A 16,663-nucleotide genomic window follows, 5' to 3' on the forward strand; every position below is an offset into this window, starting at 1 on the left:
GCAATTATTAACATTAAAAACCGAAAAAGTTCCTCTGCTCTGAACACCCCCTTGAACTCCTCTTTTGTTTCTGTCGATATTGAAATGATATTTCATGGTTCAACTAAATAACGCAACCAACAAAAAAAAAAAAACCATAAAAATATAACAAATAAAAATGATAGAATCAATCAGTAGGCGGCGTTTAGATGCATTTATCTCCATATTCGTTACAGTGCACCCTCATGAGATCTCTGCTCTGCTCCTCTTCTTCCTGTTGCTTCTTTGTAAGTTATAATTACATAAAATTATGCCATAATTCAATTTAATTTTAATTAAATGTCATTTTTTATTCTGGGTCTTTTCTTTCCGGGTCTGTTTATTTTGGATAGTCACAGCATTTTTCCTCCTGAAATTTTCTGAAAGATGATTCAGTTTACTTTTCTTTGGGAATTGAAGATGCACAGATCAAGATCCTTCACATCTATCAAAATGTTTGAGAAGTAACACGTTCTGTGAGCAGCTTTGATGATGGCATTAGCAGAAGAGCAGTGCTTTTGCAGGCAGACTATGTAGTATGACTTGTTTGAAGTTTCTTGATATTCTCCTTTTGTTGAGGTAAGAAGGTTCTTCCACACTGTTTAAATACCGTATGGTGGTGTCAGCCCGTCCCATAGTCGGCTTTCAAGTTTTAGACAGTTTGGCATCTTCATTTGCAGTAAGAGGTTGCTGGTTTTGTGTACCATGCTGCTTTTCCTTGGGTGCAGTGGCTTTCCTTCATTCACCCATAACTTTCTTTCCTAGTTTTAGCAAAATGTTAAGACTAGTAGTTTGGTTGAGATTGTCTACAAGAGGTTTACATATATTGTACAGTGTTCTTCAGTTCTAGTGCATTTGAAATGCAATTGTTGAGAGCCAGTTGGATGAAGTTATCTTTAAATTCCCGACGGGAATCCTGAAACTAGCAATTCCATTTCAAGTTTCAAAGCGTTGAAAAGCTGATGGCATGACAGCTTCCCATCTGAAAGCGCAGCTACCAGTATACTTTTCCATTGTGAAGAGCCAGAATTATGCTAGCTTTTGCTCAGGCACTGTAAAAATAGCAGATATTAGCCTTTCAACTCAAGTTGCAAAGAATTGCATTTGTCAGGAATAGTTTCTATTATTGTTTAGATTTTTCTGTCTTCAATTATTTGACAGAAAATTGGACCATCATCTCTTTTTCAATGAAAAAAAAAAGTATGATTGACTGGATGATCAGAATTGCCAGATGCTTACTGGCTATAGCCCATCTCCATTGATGACAATCTATTGATGACTTATATACTATGCACTATAACAAACAAGTAATCAAGGGCAATCTGATCCAAGTTCTGTAGAGTTCCATATACAAACTTCTAAATTGAGCTCTCCAGAAGGACCCAGGAATCGAAAAGGGATTAGAAGAAAGTCCATAGGAGGAAAACCTTCAACTCGCCCTGGAAAATTCTCAGTCAATGATTTTAGTCTAAGACAGCTAATTCCTTTTCCTGATACAATATCATACAAGAAGTTTTCCTTTGATGAGCTTGGAGCAATGCAAGTTATCATCACTACATTCCCGATGCTTTCAACACCCTTGTTGAGGATAAACAGAACACCATCCTCTTCAGCTTGGAGAACAAGATAGTGTTCATTCATCCCCAATGAGACAGGCAATGGGATGTTGTACCTGAAACGCCTTCCAGAATCCCAATGTTTGCTACTGAAGTGTAGTGACAATTGTTCAGATGAGCCAACAAATTTGCAATTTGGAAGTGGGCATACACATGGCGCATAAATGCAATTCTCTTCACGATCATTGTTCCTCATGTAATCCACAATTTCATTACATCCATATTCTTTGTTACGGCATGCTGTTCTATCCGGTTCAACAATCATCTCCATGTCTCTACACACCATGCCCTTACTCTTTGGAAAATTTGTCACATTTACCTGCAGAAACATGCCAACAGGTATTCAGGTATAACATGATAAAGAAAAAGTTCCAAACATGTCCAAATGGTCATAGTTTTATGAAACTGGATAGCTCATAACTTCATTTGATAGAAGGTTTCTGTTTATTAAAAGTAAATTTTATTACCTTTTAGATATAAATGGACCATTTGAACAAGTTTAACTTTTGCTGGAAGACTAAAATTGACCCGATGCTTCCACTTTTATCATATCCACCACTTGTAAGGACACGAAATCATTTTACCATTTTCGATGAGAGAGAGAGAGAGAGAGAGAGAGAGAAGCAAACTTATTGTCATCATGAATGCTATGCCATTTTAGAATTTTATAAATTTTGATAGCAGGATATTTTCGAGGCATGCCGTGGGACTACAAAATCAATGATGAACAAAGAATACCAAAAGCAGCAAAGGTTAATCAGCTAAGAAATCAAGGAATCAACAAAGTGCAGCAGCTTTGTAGGAAGAACTATTACCTCCTCCATGCTAAAATCTCTGTCCATTTGTTCTTCATCAGCCTACAAACAGACAAGCAGAAAGAAGCTTTGCGAGACAAGAATAATTTACTCATAAATAGATTAGACCTTTCATCTCAATGCATGCTAAGCATCACATTTAAGTCCTCGATTACTTCAAGTGTTTACTTATGCTAAGAATTGCTTTAAGCCAGTTGTCTTAGCTAATTGAGGGGCTTGCAGACAAACTATCCAAGATTCTATTACAAAGGTCATCTCACCATAAGCCAAGCTTGAGAAAGGTCCAAGCTTTAGCTTCAAGAGGCTAACAAACAAGAGAATCTGTAATCTCATGACATCTTTGAAGATGTGTTTGAAAAATTCCCTTTTACCATAGATTCTTGAGACTCATGCTGTTTGTAACCAGTCAAAAACAGAGATCATGAAGGGTTCAAAAATACATTTTACAGCTAAAGCCACACAAGGAAATCACAAGAAAATATCTATTAGTTGAAATTTCCATTTGTGGTGGAGTACAATATGAGTTGCCCATGCAGACCTGGAAACTAGAAACTTGAATAGGAACTATAAAAAATTCCTTAATACAATAAAATAGAAAGCTGAATTTTTTTAGTTTCAAAACAGCATGAACAATGATTTCACCAGAAGTTGTAAAATGAATAAAGACTTAGCAAATCTTAAAATAACTCATCTATTTGCAAATATTTCCAAGACTTCAAACCTAAGAACTTTGCAAGCTAAAAACAGATAGCCGATGGTTATATGACCATATAAAGTATAACATATGTATAACCTCATAAAGTTCATGATAAAGGAGCCCATCATTATAAAATAACATATAACATAAAGCAAAGGGCTTATGATACAGTTTGATATCTATCACCATATTTTTCCATTTGTTTTTCATTAAGCATAATTCACAGTGTTATCCAATTAGAATTAACTCATATCGCATCCTAATTATATGCAAAGGCTACTTTTCTAACAGAAACTTGGCGAAAGTTTTTAAAATTATTTATGAAACTTATAAGTCACATTAAATAATCAAAGCATAATACCTGGGTCCCCTCCTGCTCAAAGATGTGATTGTGCTCAACTCCAGTGCTCATTTTGCCCCCAGATAGGACTTCCACTTGGACTCTATATTCTAGAGATTCCAGACAACCCTCCTTGCTAATCACCTGCAGAGCAGGACACCTGATTAGTTCATAGAGATTGCATGTATCATGCATAGTGAATGTAATTATACCTCTCCACACCCATAACCACCAAGTTCTCTTTCTCGCTTTTCTCTTTCAGTGATCTCTTCCTCCCCCCATGAAGATAGGCATGGAACAACAACTGGTGCAGAAGACCCAGCTCCCTCGATTGAGATGCTCTCATAATAGAACAGCTGAGAAGCAATAGAAATTTAGTGATAATTTTGGATTAATCTGTAAAAAACTAAAGCCAAAGCATTTATGTATCAACCTGGAGAAAAAGAAGGCATCCACCAACTGCACGCTGCTTCCCTTGGCGAAAGCGAGATACCTCCCGAACTAACCGGTCAAGCAAGAACTTTCCCCAATTATACTGATGCACAACATCCATATTAATTAAAAAGTGGAGGAATGATGGGCTAACATCCAGTCTTGCTGTCGGAGATAAAAGTGTACCCAATGTGTAAAGGATAAATGATCTCTTAAAATCCTCTCCTGCTTCTGGAGCTGCCAACCGTTCCTCTAGAAGTCGCACTGAAATCCCACGGTTAGTGGCATTATAACTGTGACGCAAGTCAGCAATCAAGTCATCAGGCCCTGAATTCACCACATCCTTCCCAGAAGCTGCTAGTCCCATCACACGCTCTACATCTCTTGGGGATAAAGGAATGCGCTCCCCACATATCTCCAAGCTGCGCCGTGCAGTGTTAAACCTCTCCAACAACCAAAGACACAAACTGCGGCGTAGAGTGCGACATCTCAAGCCAAGTAAACTACCAAATCCCATGCTCTTCACTGCAGCCTTTTGCTCAGATGTGAGGCGCTGTAGCACATTGAATAAGCGGCCAGGAGAGCATCTCGTGACTAGTTTAGTCTGCATTACATAATCATAAGATTTGTTGGATGGTAAGACAAAACATAAGTCACAAAAAGTAAAAGCCACCTGCTTCCGGGGCTTAGGGATACGGGCAGGAGCTGTGCTCAAGTAATCATCCCACACTTCACGAGCATGCCGAGTATATTTTGCTTTCTCCTCAATGCTCATTAACTTCCAAGCATCTGATGCAGCCTTTGTAGCCTAGCAGTAGAAAATAAAAAGCAAAAAAGAACAATTAAATCTAAGGATTTAAATGGTCGCAGTCACGTTTTTTGTTGCGTTATGTTTATAACGGTCATGGACATAACGGATAAGATAGCGCTCATTGCACTCATCGCACTCATCGCAGTCGTAAATTTTTTTATTTTTTGCACAACTCACCAAAAATGAAGTACAAATATTTTTATTCATGAAAACTTTTATTTGATGATATTTAAAATAGTTTATAATATTTTAATTCCTTTACTTATATGACAAAATAAATTATTAATTACCTAAATTGGTAATATGCATATTTAAAAGTGTTCAATATGCATATTTATAAATTTTATGAAGATGACTTTTATAAATACATAAGATTACCAAAATAGTATCATATATGAAATTAACTTTTTTTCCAAGTACACAAAATTAAGCTCATTTATTTTAATTTGAATAGAAAAATAACAGCGGAAAGTTTCAATATTTGAAGTAAAAAAAAGTAAAAAAATACTTGACAATCTAACTTAAATCAAACACCAAAAATATAAAATAATTAAAAATAACTAAAGTAATATCAAATTTTAATCATTTAAGATTAATTTGTTAAATGATACTAATACATATACTAAAAACTCATGAAAATAAAATTCATTATTTATCATATCTAGTTCCTTTTTAAATCATCCAAAAAGAAAAACTCAAGTTTTCATTTCTCAAAAATCATTTGACTTCCATTTCCCAAATTTTCATCTAAAAAAGAGAAAATAAAAAACTAATTTTAACCCACAAGTGACAGCCTCCCAAATTTCCTCCATTCTCGTAAATTTCCTTCCATGAACTTATAAAATATTAATTAATTAACAATCCAATTACCTCTTAAATTTTCATCTAAATTATCAAAAAATTTATTAAAATCACCCATCATTTATCTTCCCTTCACCTCTTAAATTTTCAACTAAACAACAAAAAACAACAAGGCACATGACACGGCCCTTCTTCCCTCTCTACTTCTCTGCTTGCCTCTAGCTTTGTCGACTTTTCTTCCCATCTCACAGTCGACTTTTCTTACCATATCACAGCAGAGCCACCATGACTCAACCTAACCCAACTACACCACCCTCATGCCTCACACAAATCCTCACAGTCTCTCCCTCAAAGATTTGAGATTATAAAGTCTCAGCTCGCTCATAAGTCAAGATTGGAAATGGCAACACAACTTGAAGCCAACACCCATGGAAGCCATAAGAGAGCTCTCTGCTCTCTCTTCACTCCATCCACAAATCAAATGTGAAGAAGCACAGTAATTTTTAGTGAATATATGTTTCTTATCTGGAATAAATTCTATCATTCAATTCTGATTAAGACTTACATCTGTTCAATTTTGATTTAATTGACTGGATTTTGAATGAATTTTTCTTTGTTTTGGTATGGAATTTTCTTTTGATTTCATAAACATCCAAATGCCCCGTTACAGTCGTTATTTTCCACTACACCGCTAATTGCGACCGTCAAGAGCCGCTAAACATGCGAATCACAATTCTCACCTCCATTGCGGTAAATAGTGGTGGTGAAAGGCGCCACTACCGCTAACTAGCATCCGCTTTATTTAAAACCATGATTAAATCTACTTATCATTGTCACAAATCATTACATAAAAACAAAGGCATTGTCTACTGATTAAAGGAGAACAAAAATACTCACAGCTTTAAGGCCTGAGGATTCAGGATGAGAAGCACTATAATCCTTGATAAACTCCCGGCTAAAACATTCAAATTTACATGTTAGTACATTCCCAATAAGCAGAAAACAAAAAATGTTTTAGGAAAATTTTGCATTGAAATGCACCAAATTCTACCTAAAATATACCCAAGAACACGCGGGACGAGGAGCAGAAACTTTCTGCTTCTTTTTCTTCTTTTTCCTCTTCCCTTCTGACGCAACATTCTCTTCATCATTAACACTTACCATTGATGCATCTCCCTCATTTGGGGCCTAAAAAAAAGTTTGCGTTCAAAGGAAATTGTAGCAAATAAACCCCAAAAGGACAAAAAAAAAAAAAAAAAAAAGCTATACAAATTTGTTCTTTTAATCAATATAAATGAAAACCCATTTGTATAATCAAAAACCCAAATCAAAATTTAAAGGCTTTTTCAGAAACAAGTAATAATCCTTCAATTATTCACCTAAAAAATATAAACTTTAAAGAGAAAATGATAAAAGCCAACCTGAAATACTGGGATGATAGAACAATCCACAACTTTTGGATCAGTTACGCTCATGGTTTTGAACCCTTTGCACCTCCACTTTCCTCTTATTCTTCTTCACCTTTGTCCTCCTTTGTAAGAATTTCTAATGAACAAAGTTTGTAACTTTTCTTCTCTCCTTAATAAATCCTAACACTTCCCTTCAACTTTCATTTACAATATATATTTTTTTGGCTTTTGCATCTGAAATAAAATAGTAAAGAGCCAACGACTGCATGGTCGGTAGCACTGTTGTATTTTTTTTTTTCAATAATCAGTGTTTAAATTATGATAATTTTATTAGTTTATTACCTAATAAAATTTATTTATTAATTAATTTATTAGATAATAATAAAATTTATTTTATATTAAAATAACAAAATTACCATATTTATTTTAGATAATAAAAAAAGGATGTACATTAATTTTTTTCTTTATATTTTATAAGTTGCCATATTTAAACACATTTTAATATCATTAATTAAAAATATTGTTTATATTTATAATTAAATGCTATTAATAGCAATATCATTGAATATTTTATTTATTTTCTTGCTTTTACAATTTTAGAAAACAATTTTTATTGTCGTTTATCAAATACATTTTTTAAAAAACAAAAAATAAAAACTATTTTCTAAAAAATATAAATAAAAAATAAAATCTGAAAACATTTTCTTAAAACTTTCTCATTTAATTCAATCTAATGGCTCCAAAACTTTACTACCTATATAAAGGGTTCTCCCAACATCATTTCACCATATCTATACCTAGAAACATCAATTACAATAGCCATCTTCAAGCATTCAAGTGTTTAAAAGCTTAAAGTCTTCCATCTTCAATTCAAATGTTTGATTTTCTATCCTTTCTCTTTTAATTATCAAAGTTATTTATTTATGTTTTTATTTTTTTATATATAAATCTTGTGCTTTAATTTCATATATAACTACTAATATTATTTTATACATTGAATTTATTTGTTTATTTCTTTATATTGAATTTTGTATTTGTTTAAATATAGCTTACCAATGGCAACATCACCTCATCATACTCCTATTGATTTTTCTTTCAATGAAACCATGGAATCACAATATGAAAATAGTAATGTTCCTTTATATCAAAATTCAATAAAAAAATTTATACCAAATAAATTTTATTAAAATTTATATTTAAATTTAATCGATGATACGATTAGCTCAATCTCATCACACTAAAAGTGTAATAAAATCCAAACCTACCTTTGAACATAAGAGTAAACGTGATGAAAAGGACACCTCTAGTGATGGCACACAAACTACTCTTTCCCGTAATTTTGGGTCAAGCTTAGGTATTTTTTGTTACTCCATTAATGCATGTAGGGTGGAATTAGCCAAATATAGAATAGGTGCCCAACAACCTTTTTTAATAGGGGGAAGATAGAAGATTTACCAATTTTGTTCATAAAACTTTAAATCCTCAATATAAAAGTTTTTCAAGAAAATACTATTAAATCGGATGCCTCTAAAATTATTTTCAATTACAAGGAAAATTTAGTTTTGATTTTATCTAATCTTGTTTGTGAAGTATCACTTACAAATGACATTTGGCCAACTAATGAAGGAAATGGATACTTATGTGTGACGGGATATTGGATTAATAATGACTAGAATTTACCAAAAAAGAATTTTAAGTTTTAAAAGCATTGATTAGCCACATAATGGAAATGCTATTTAAAATGTAATTTTTCAAACAATAAACATGTAGGATCTTCAAAATAGAATTCTTTCTATATCCTTTGATAATGATAGCAATAATATTATAGTAATTCATTATTTGAAAATGACATTAAAACCAATTTTAAATGATAATATTCTTCATATTCATTTCATGTCGTATTTTAAATTTATGTATTAAAAAATGTTTGAAATTAATTGAGTCTCGTATTGAAAAAAATTAAATATTACTTTAAATTTATTAACGATTCCAGTTCAAAAAGTAAAAAATTTAAAAATTTATGTGTGTCACATGGAAAAAATTTTATAAAATTCCTCTACATGTTATTCATAGGTGGAATTCGACCTATTTGGTATTAAAAACTTCTTTACCTTACAATGATATTATTACAATGTTTTCTATTCATGAAAATATTTATGAAAAATTGTCCTTTAATAATAACAGGTTGGGATGTTGCCAATAACGTTACTAACTTTTTGGAATAATTTTTTGAATCTACCAAAAAATTTTTCGGGTGTTTACTAACTAACTTCTTCTATTTTTCTAAACAATATATATGAAATTAGTGTTTGTTTTGCAAAATATAGAAAATATGAGATTTTCAAAAATGTTTGTGAGCTTATGGAAATAAAATTTTAAAAATATTGGAAAAATATTCCATTTTAAAATTGTTTAGCTGCGATTGTGGATTCTAGACTAAAATTACATGGTGTAGAAATTATATTTGAATCTTATTATTCTAATATGCAAATTGACATTAACATGAATAAGGTAAGAAAATCTATTAAAAAAAAGTTGTATCATTGAAAAAATATAATAATTAATGATATCATCAAAAGAAAAATTTGTAAAATTTATTATTTTTTAGTTAATTAATTTTTGTAAAATTTATTTATTTACAGTGAAAAGCTTTCTCTTGTCCCATGGATGCAAGCATTTCAAGTCGAAGTACGTAAATCATGTTTCCTATTTTTTCATAATGTCACTAAAATAAAAAATATATAAGAAAAAACTCACAAAATCTTTAAAAAAGTTAACGTAAAAAACATTTTTAAAAATCGATGTAATGGCTCATGGGCTAGTTCTGCAAAACCCATATCGTTATTGGCTCATGAACCGTATTGGGCCAAATAATTTTTTTTTTAATAAAAATCGTGCATGGTATGATCCATATTTTTTTTTATGTTCAATCAATCCTGCTCATTAAAATGCCGTGTCGAACATAAGACTGTGTCATATCAACTCATTTGGCTCATTTTGCCACTTCTAACTGCACTCACCATGAGTATGATACATTCTATACTGGTTTAAATTTTTTTTTTTGCATTATTTTAAATTTAATTTTTTTTCAATTCCAATTAATTTAATTCAATTTTAGATTTTATATAAAATGTAATATTTTAACATGCATTTTACGTCACAGAGGTTTTTTTTTTTTAATTTAAACTTTTTGAATTGAAATTATTTAAAATTTTTATCTTTTAATCAAATTTGATTCAAATTGGAATTATTTTAAATGAATTTTCAAGTTCAAATTTATTATGTCACATCTTATTACAAGGTATTTAATTTCAATCAGACAATTTGAGTATTCCTTTAGAAAAATAGTTAAAATTAAATAAAAAAATCAATGATCAGATGTAGTTTTAACCCCATTCGGCATAATAGGTCCAAATTTCATTGACGCCTGGTGAAGTCCTTTAACTTTTATTTACGTCCATGGCTAAGTTCCCAACAAATATTGACTTTCCCTATAGGCTCTTTAATTGTTGTTGAAGCAGATTTCCTCACCCGGATGCCTTGCATTATTCTCATTCAATGCATTCACAATGGTTAGAGAAGTTATTTTTGCGTCGAGCAGTAGCATGTTTCTCAATTTCTTGAACAGCCTTGTTATGGCAATATCAACCGGGCACAGGATCTTGGCTCCGAACAGCAGTCGAATGACTCGAATCCTTTAGAAATTCTTGAACAGCCTCGTTAGAAGCAATATAAGTTGGCACAGGATCTCGACTTAGATTAGGATGAGTGAAGCTGCTCACCTTGCCAAGCCCAAACGAACAATATCTTTGAGAGCTGATCTAACATCCTGTTTCAGCATCTTCGTCATCTCTACTAAATGGAAACATGGGATAAACTCAAATCTGCATCAATAGCCAATGCGGCTTTTCTATCTCCATTTCATCCCATTTTCATCAGCCCTCCTACCTTCTCAACTTTTAACTTCAAATTCTGAGCAATGTCCTCTGGTTTAGATGTGATGGCAGATGCATTATGCATGAAAGTGAATTGTACTTCCTTCTTTTCATCATTTTCTGCAAATAATCCCGACAAATGGAAAATGGAACCCACTTGATAAGGAATGATATCCAAGGCATTCAAATTAGTGAGCTTAGCCATGTTTTTCTTTGCTTCAAATGCAGTGTTGTTTAGTCTCAGAACCAAAAACAACGGCATCAATGTCAACAGGAGCCAATTCCATTTCAGCTTTTCTCTGAACAAGTTTGGAGTTAAATCCGTTTTTGAACCAAGGATTTGACATTATTTTTGCAATTGAAATTCTAGCTTTGGGGTTAGGATTGAGGATTCTTGAAAGCAGCTTGCTCACTTCAGGTGAAAACCAATCAGGAAATTTGATGTCTGCCGGCCTTGCTCATTTTCCTGTACATTGCTATTACATTTGAATCGTGAAATGGCAGACAACCGTCCGGTAGAACATAGAGGATCACCCCACAAGATCAAATGTCAGCTGTGGGTCCATCATAACCCTTTCTGTTTATAACTTCAGAAGCCACAAATGCAAGGGTTCCACAAGTTGTGTGGAGAAACCTATCTTGATGCTTAGACTCAGCAAGGGCAGTTCCATTTTCATTCAGGACTAAGTTTTCTGGCTTCAAATCCCGATGATAAACACCTCTGCTGTGGCAAAAATCAGGATTGAGTATTATCTCCTACAGTAATTATATATAGGATACTCTAAACAGCACGAGTGTCTATAACAGAACTCAACCGTCTTCGACCAGGTCATGTGTCAACATGACAAATTTTTATTAAAGTAACCTTCAAATCTTCTGCTTTTGTTTCAACGAAAATAATGCTTAATATAAAAGGAAAAGAAACAACTTGATCTCAAATTCATTTAAGAAGGAAAACAAAAGGTCACCCTAAAAGGGGAGTGGGGAAAACAAAAGAAAGGATTTGAGAAATGGCAATTCTTTTTTTCTTTTCATAAACCAAACCTCTTTCTTTTTCTTGTTTTAAATGAGCTCAAGCCATTAACTCTACATTTAACTTGTCCAAGTATTACAATGAAACAAAATCAGCCACAAGCAGCAGTGTTGGTTTCTTCCGATAATTTGAGTTTAAATCCTGACAGCCTAAAAAATGAGAAAAAAAAAAAAAAAAAAAAAAACCAAAACCAAAACCAAAGGCTAACGCTTGTCAGATGGTAGAAAGAAACTTCCAAAAACTAATTGTAGATTCTCAGTTCATTTTGAAATGAATAGCTTGAATGCCCAGCCAAGTATGGCTTAACAAATTGAATCGAAGCTAGAATAAGAATGGCAAGGGACAGTGAAGGGAGAGGAGACAGCAAGGCAGAACCCTGTGCAGTAAGGAGTGAATGTCAAATTTTATCTTCACTCCTAGACTTGAGGACTGGAAGCTGTCAACAAAATTTTATTACTCTATTATGTTTCTCCACCATGGAACAAATGAAGAATCAAGGGCTGGGAAAAAGAACCTAAAGAGACATTAAACTCTTTTCAGTAGGAAATTAGTTAATCCCGTATCACTTTTAGTATCTGATTGCTTTAGCAACCTCAAAGAAATGGGCAACATTTTCCTCAGGTGTACCTACTTTAATCCCATGACCTAGATTCAATATATGTTTTCCTTTACCAGCTTTTCTCACGGTGTCATGTATCCGATTGGTGATGAACTCCTTTGAACCAAAAAGAACACCGGGATCAACATTTCCCTGGATGGCAATATCATGTCCAAGTCGCCTTCTACCTTCAGCCATGTCAACTGTCCAATCTAAGCTAACTACATCCACACCTGTTAAAGCTAGCCTTTCTACCAAGCCCCCAGATCCACTTGCATAAAGGATTAAAGGAAGATTTGGATGAGTTTGTTTTACCGCATCTACAATTTGCTTCAAATAGTGCAGGCTGAACTCCTCAAAATCCACTGGACTGAGCTCTGTTGCCCAAGAGTCAAAAATTTGAACAGCTTGAGCTCCATTGTCAGCTTGGTACTGAATGTACTTGGCCATGGAGGTTGCAAATTTCTGAAGCAAAGAATGAAGTACCTGTAGGCGGAAAATGAGGTCAATAGGAATCCAGTTGATAATATTTTTCACAAACAAAGGTAGTTGACACGTGTTTTGAGAAACAGATAAAAGATAAGAAAAAGGAAAAGCAATTCATTTCTAGCAATTAACTTTGTAAGTACAGACAGAACACTTTTATGTCAGTAGCTTGAAGTTTGTTGTTTCAGTTATGGACGCTAATTAAGACAAGGACCAGAAAAAAAGGGAAAAAAAAACAATGAAGACAAACGTCACTCCAGTTGCTCTTAGATGCTAGAGAAAGAGAACTAAAACTACCTTTGGTTGAGAGAAGGCTAATCTTTTTATTTTGGTGAAGTGCTTTGATGAGCCACCTTCAACTACATATGATGCTAGAGTGAATGGAGCACCAACAAAACCCAGAACTGCAGCTTTGTTGTCTACCTGGCAAACGAAAGAGAAGGGATGAGTCTACACCGGCCTTTAAATTCACTGAATCACAAGTAACATTAAATAGGCGGGGCATTGTCAATGATTCCTTGAGTTCTCAAAGAATCAAACAACATCCGCAAATAATATGACAGTTCAAAATAAAAGTAAAAGTTACACAATTGCATACATCAGACCATAGAGGGGTGATGCAAGGCATTAAGAAGGGCTTAGGGAATGTTTATTTTGAATTCAAAAGTAGGTATCATTGAGGCAAAAATCTACTGCAGAGAGGCCCAATGACTAACTTTTCCGTTAAGGAACATCACGTTTAGCCTTCTCTAATTTAATTAACATTGGTTGTTTAACTCCATTATATTTGTTTATTGTTCCTGCCTAAGAACATTCCAAATGCACAACCAATTGTATGTGGAAAATACAACTTCATACAAATGGCCAGACGTGGATGATTAGTTACGTAAAAATGAATTGAAAATAAGGGGAGAAATAAGAAATTCAACTTAGGATGCTACAGGAAATGTCAATACAAACCTCTCTCTGCAAGATTGTCAATGCTTTGCCGACATATGGCACAGACTGCTCAGGATAGAATTCTCTCACTTGATCAACATCAGCAGCAGTGGCTAGAGGGTCGAAGATAACCGGACCTTTACCTTTCACAATGTCAAAAGGAATGTTCATCCCAGAGAGAGGAGTAAGAATATCAGAGAATAAAATGACCTGTCATAATACACGATGATTCAAAAAGATATTAACTTGCAATCTGCAAAGAGCAACAAGACTATGATAAGAAGAGTGAGGAGGTTCGGTTTTCTTGACAAAAGAATGTAAAAGTCAACTGAAGCTTCTTGATATCCAAAATGTGGAAGAATGGGGTTTTAACCAAGAATAAGAAAACAGCAATATATAGAACAGAACCTTATATCATAAATGCTTATTCAAGAAAAATTATCAGAAGGATTACAAAATAAATTTCTTACCCCATCAGGCTTGAAAACATTCCATGGCTGCAGTGAAATCTCAACAACAAGATCAACATTTTCTGATCTTTCACGAAATGAAGGATATCTTTCACAGATAATTTGGTAGCTCTACACTATGAAAAACTCAAAGTAAGGCATAATTGAAAAGAAGATGCAACATGAAACCAAACAGCAATGACCTCCTCTCTTTATAAGAAATAAAAAAAGTCATATAAAAGATGGCATCAAAGCATAAGATTTGCAAAAATGCCTGCAAAACTAGCATTTCAAATTGCAACACAAACAATAAAACAACAATGTTGGAAAATATCTACTTTTCATTTCTGATTACTCTCACGGAAGCATAAAAAGAAGGGTCTTCTGATAACTTACTAAAACCTGGCAGGTTCTAAGTTGTTAGCCTTTTTAGGAAGTTTTCTTCCAAATCATCAGGTGTTCTACTCTCTCCATTCTTTTCTTTCATTTTTATTTTTTAATGATTAAAACTTGAAAGGTGGAGCCTCCTTATAAAATAACACTGTGGCTAGGGATTACATTAAAGTTTGTCCACCATACAATCCTCATTATCATATAGCCTACTGTGATCCTTCTCTTAGATTATCAAAGAAAATATTAAATAATTGATAAATCCATTTTTTTCCAAAAGGGTTTGATACCAGAAACATGAAGCAAACATTTAGAAGTGACAATTCTTTTTTGCCAATAGAAAAAAAAATTGAGTAATGCAATCCCCAAAGTAAATGTAGCACATGAAAAAAAATTATTTTCTTTTGAAACCACGGAGATTTAAAAACCTGCCTTCATATACCTCCCTGCTTGCCTCATTAGCCAAACTGGTGGTCTTTCAACATCTTGCCCTCGAACAGCACTGAGCAACAAGGGTTCAGCAGCCACTGCAGCTTTTGGTTCTACTCCACTCCCTATGATAATGTTCAAGATAAACCTTATAAATCAAAAGTTATCAGAAAAAAAGTAGATATGGTTCAATAATGAAATCAGGCCTGATAAAAGACAATAATTGAAGAATAAGAAAGGTAGAGAATCATAAGTACATATGATTTTGTAAAAAGGAACATGCTATGCTCACATACAAGTAGATGCAAAAGTAAGGAAGCTATCAGGATATGTCAAGCTGAAATTAGACAAAAAGAAGGTAATTTCAACCAGACCAATGCTATTCACACTTTCTCAATCAATTATTAACATCAGACATGCCACAATAGCACAGAATTGTGTGATTATGATCATGCATTAGTAATGAGCATGCTACTCAAATTTTGTTATATAACAAGTAAAAATCAATAAATTGAAAATGATGACAGACATGAACAAAGAACATAGAAGAAAATTCTTTCCTGCTTTTTTCTTTAATTTTCCCCAAGAAAAATACAAAAACAAAAGAAGTCTCAATGCCTTTCTATGCTATGGTTGTTCTCATTTGCAAGAGGGTCATTGTCCTGTAATAGTGTCATGGACCCATAAAGCATAGCTAATGGTGATTTCAACATATTCCTAGTTCTGCCCTTCAGCATTCTTACTCAAAATAACCATTCCCAATGCTTCAGCTAAAACTTATACATTATCAACTAATCACCACGACATCTGACAGTGGCTTCTATCAAATGAGCTTCATTCACTAAAATCATAATTGCATGTCAATTAGATCCCACAAACCCATAACTAAAAACATATTAAATAACACAATTCAGCTTAGACAGCGAAGTTCAGGCTTAGGCTCCTAATTTTCTAAGATTCCAAAATTTTGACTTGGTCCCTTGCCATTCCGACAACAGAAAGAAAAAACAAACCAGAAAACATCAAACGATAAAGTAATAAATAATCTTAACATTGGAACCAAAAATTGAAAATGAAAAAAAAAAACAAAAAGAATACCCTCAAGAGAACAGTGGATGAATCTGGGCTTGTAATTGGACAAAGATGTTATTTTTGGAGGGACAAAGAAAGTAGTAAAAGAAGAAACTGAAATACAACACATTGTTTTTGGGTTTCAATTGGAACTGTCTGAAAAGTTTCAGTCTTTGAGTTTGTTTTTGAAGCTGGCATCAATTAAGAGCTTGCTCCATTCCTGCCGGGTCCTCGACGGGGTTAAGATAGAAAGGAAGATAAGGAAAATCGAAAAATTGTAATCTTAACAGATGTCCCAAAAGTTGTCCTGTCGATTTTTGCCACCTCAGCTTTACTTTGGTAATGGTTGCCAATACCACGAGCGCTTTTTTTTATTCTTTTACCGGCTTATTTA

General features: G+C 33.4%; 2 protein-coding genes and 1 pseudogene across 3 annotated transcripts; all 3 read right to left on the bottom strand.

Annotated features, from left to right (window-relative positions):
* Positions 1 to 158: 158 nt before the first annotated feature.
* On the bottom strand, positions 159 to 7,222 carry LOC111295942 (uncharacterized). Of its 2 annotated transcripts, XM_022889810.2 has the most exons (9): positions 6,952 to 7,214; positions 6,582 to 6,718; positions 6,428 to 6,485; positions 4,592 to 4,726; positions 3,920 to 4,522; positions 3,699 to 3,842; positions 3,508 to 3,630; positions 2,450 to 2,491; positions 159 to 1,953 (listed from the first exon to the last, which is right to left on the bottom strand). In XM_022889810.2, the coding sequence occupies exons 1-9, from the start codon at positions 7,003 to 7,005 to the stop codon at positions 1,330 to 1,332; spliced, it is 1,920 nt and encodes a 639-aa protein (XP_022745545.1). In that variant the 5' UTR covers positions 7,006 to 7,214; the 3' UTR covers positions 159 to 1,329. The 2 variants fall into 2 exon arrangements, with proteins under 2 accessions (XP_022745545.1, XP_022745546.1); XM_022889811.2 differs by lacking the exon at positions 6,582 to 6,718 and having other exon boundaries at positions 6,952 to 7,222.
* A 2,853-nt stretch (positions 7,223 to 10,075) lies between these two features.
* LOC111297729 (CBL-interacting protein kinase 18-like) lies at positions 10,076 to 11,707 on the bottom strand (annotated as a pseudogene).
* A 622-nt stretch (positions 11,708 to 12,329) lies between these two features.
* On the bottom strand, positions 12,330 to 16,568 carry LOC111297881 (uroporphyrinogen decarboxylase-like). The gene is made up of 6 exons (XM_022892469.2): positions 16,297 to 16,568; positions 15,202 to 15,323; positions 14,401 to 14,511; positions 13,952 to 14,140; positions 13,289 to 13,414; positions 12,330 to 12,991 (listed from the first exon to the last, which is right to left on the bottom strand). The coding sequence occupies exons 1-6, from the start codon at positions 16,397 to 16,399 to the stop codon at positions 12,476 to 12,478; spliced, it is 1,167 nt and encodes a 388-aa protein (XP_022748204.1). The 5' UTR covers positions 16,400 to 16,568; the 3' UTR covers positions 12,330 to 12,475.
* Positions 16,569 to 16,663: the final 95 nt, after the last annotated feature.

Source organism: Durio zibethinus, chromosome 12 (assembly GCF_047325235.1).
Source record: "Durio zibethinus cultivar Kanyao isolate XHJ-2024 chromosome 12, ASM4732523v1, whole genome shotgun sequence".
In the NCBI taxonomy this organism is placed as follows: domain Eukaryota; kingdom Viridiplantae; phylum Streptophyta; class Magnoliopsida; order Malvales; family Malvaceae; genus Durio; species Durio zibethinus.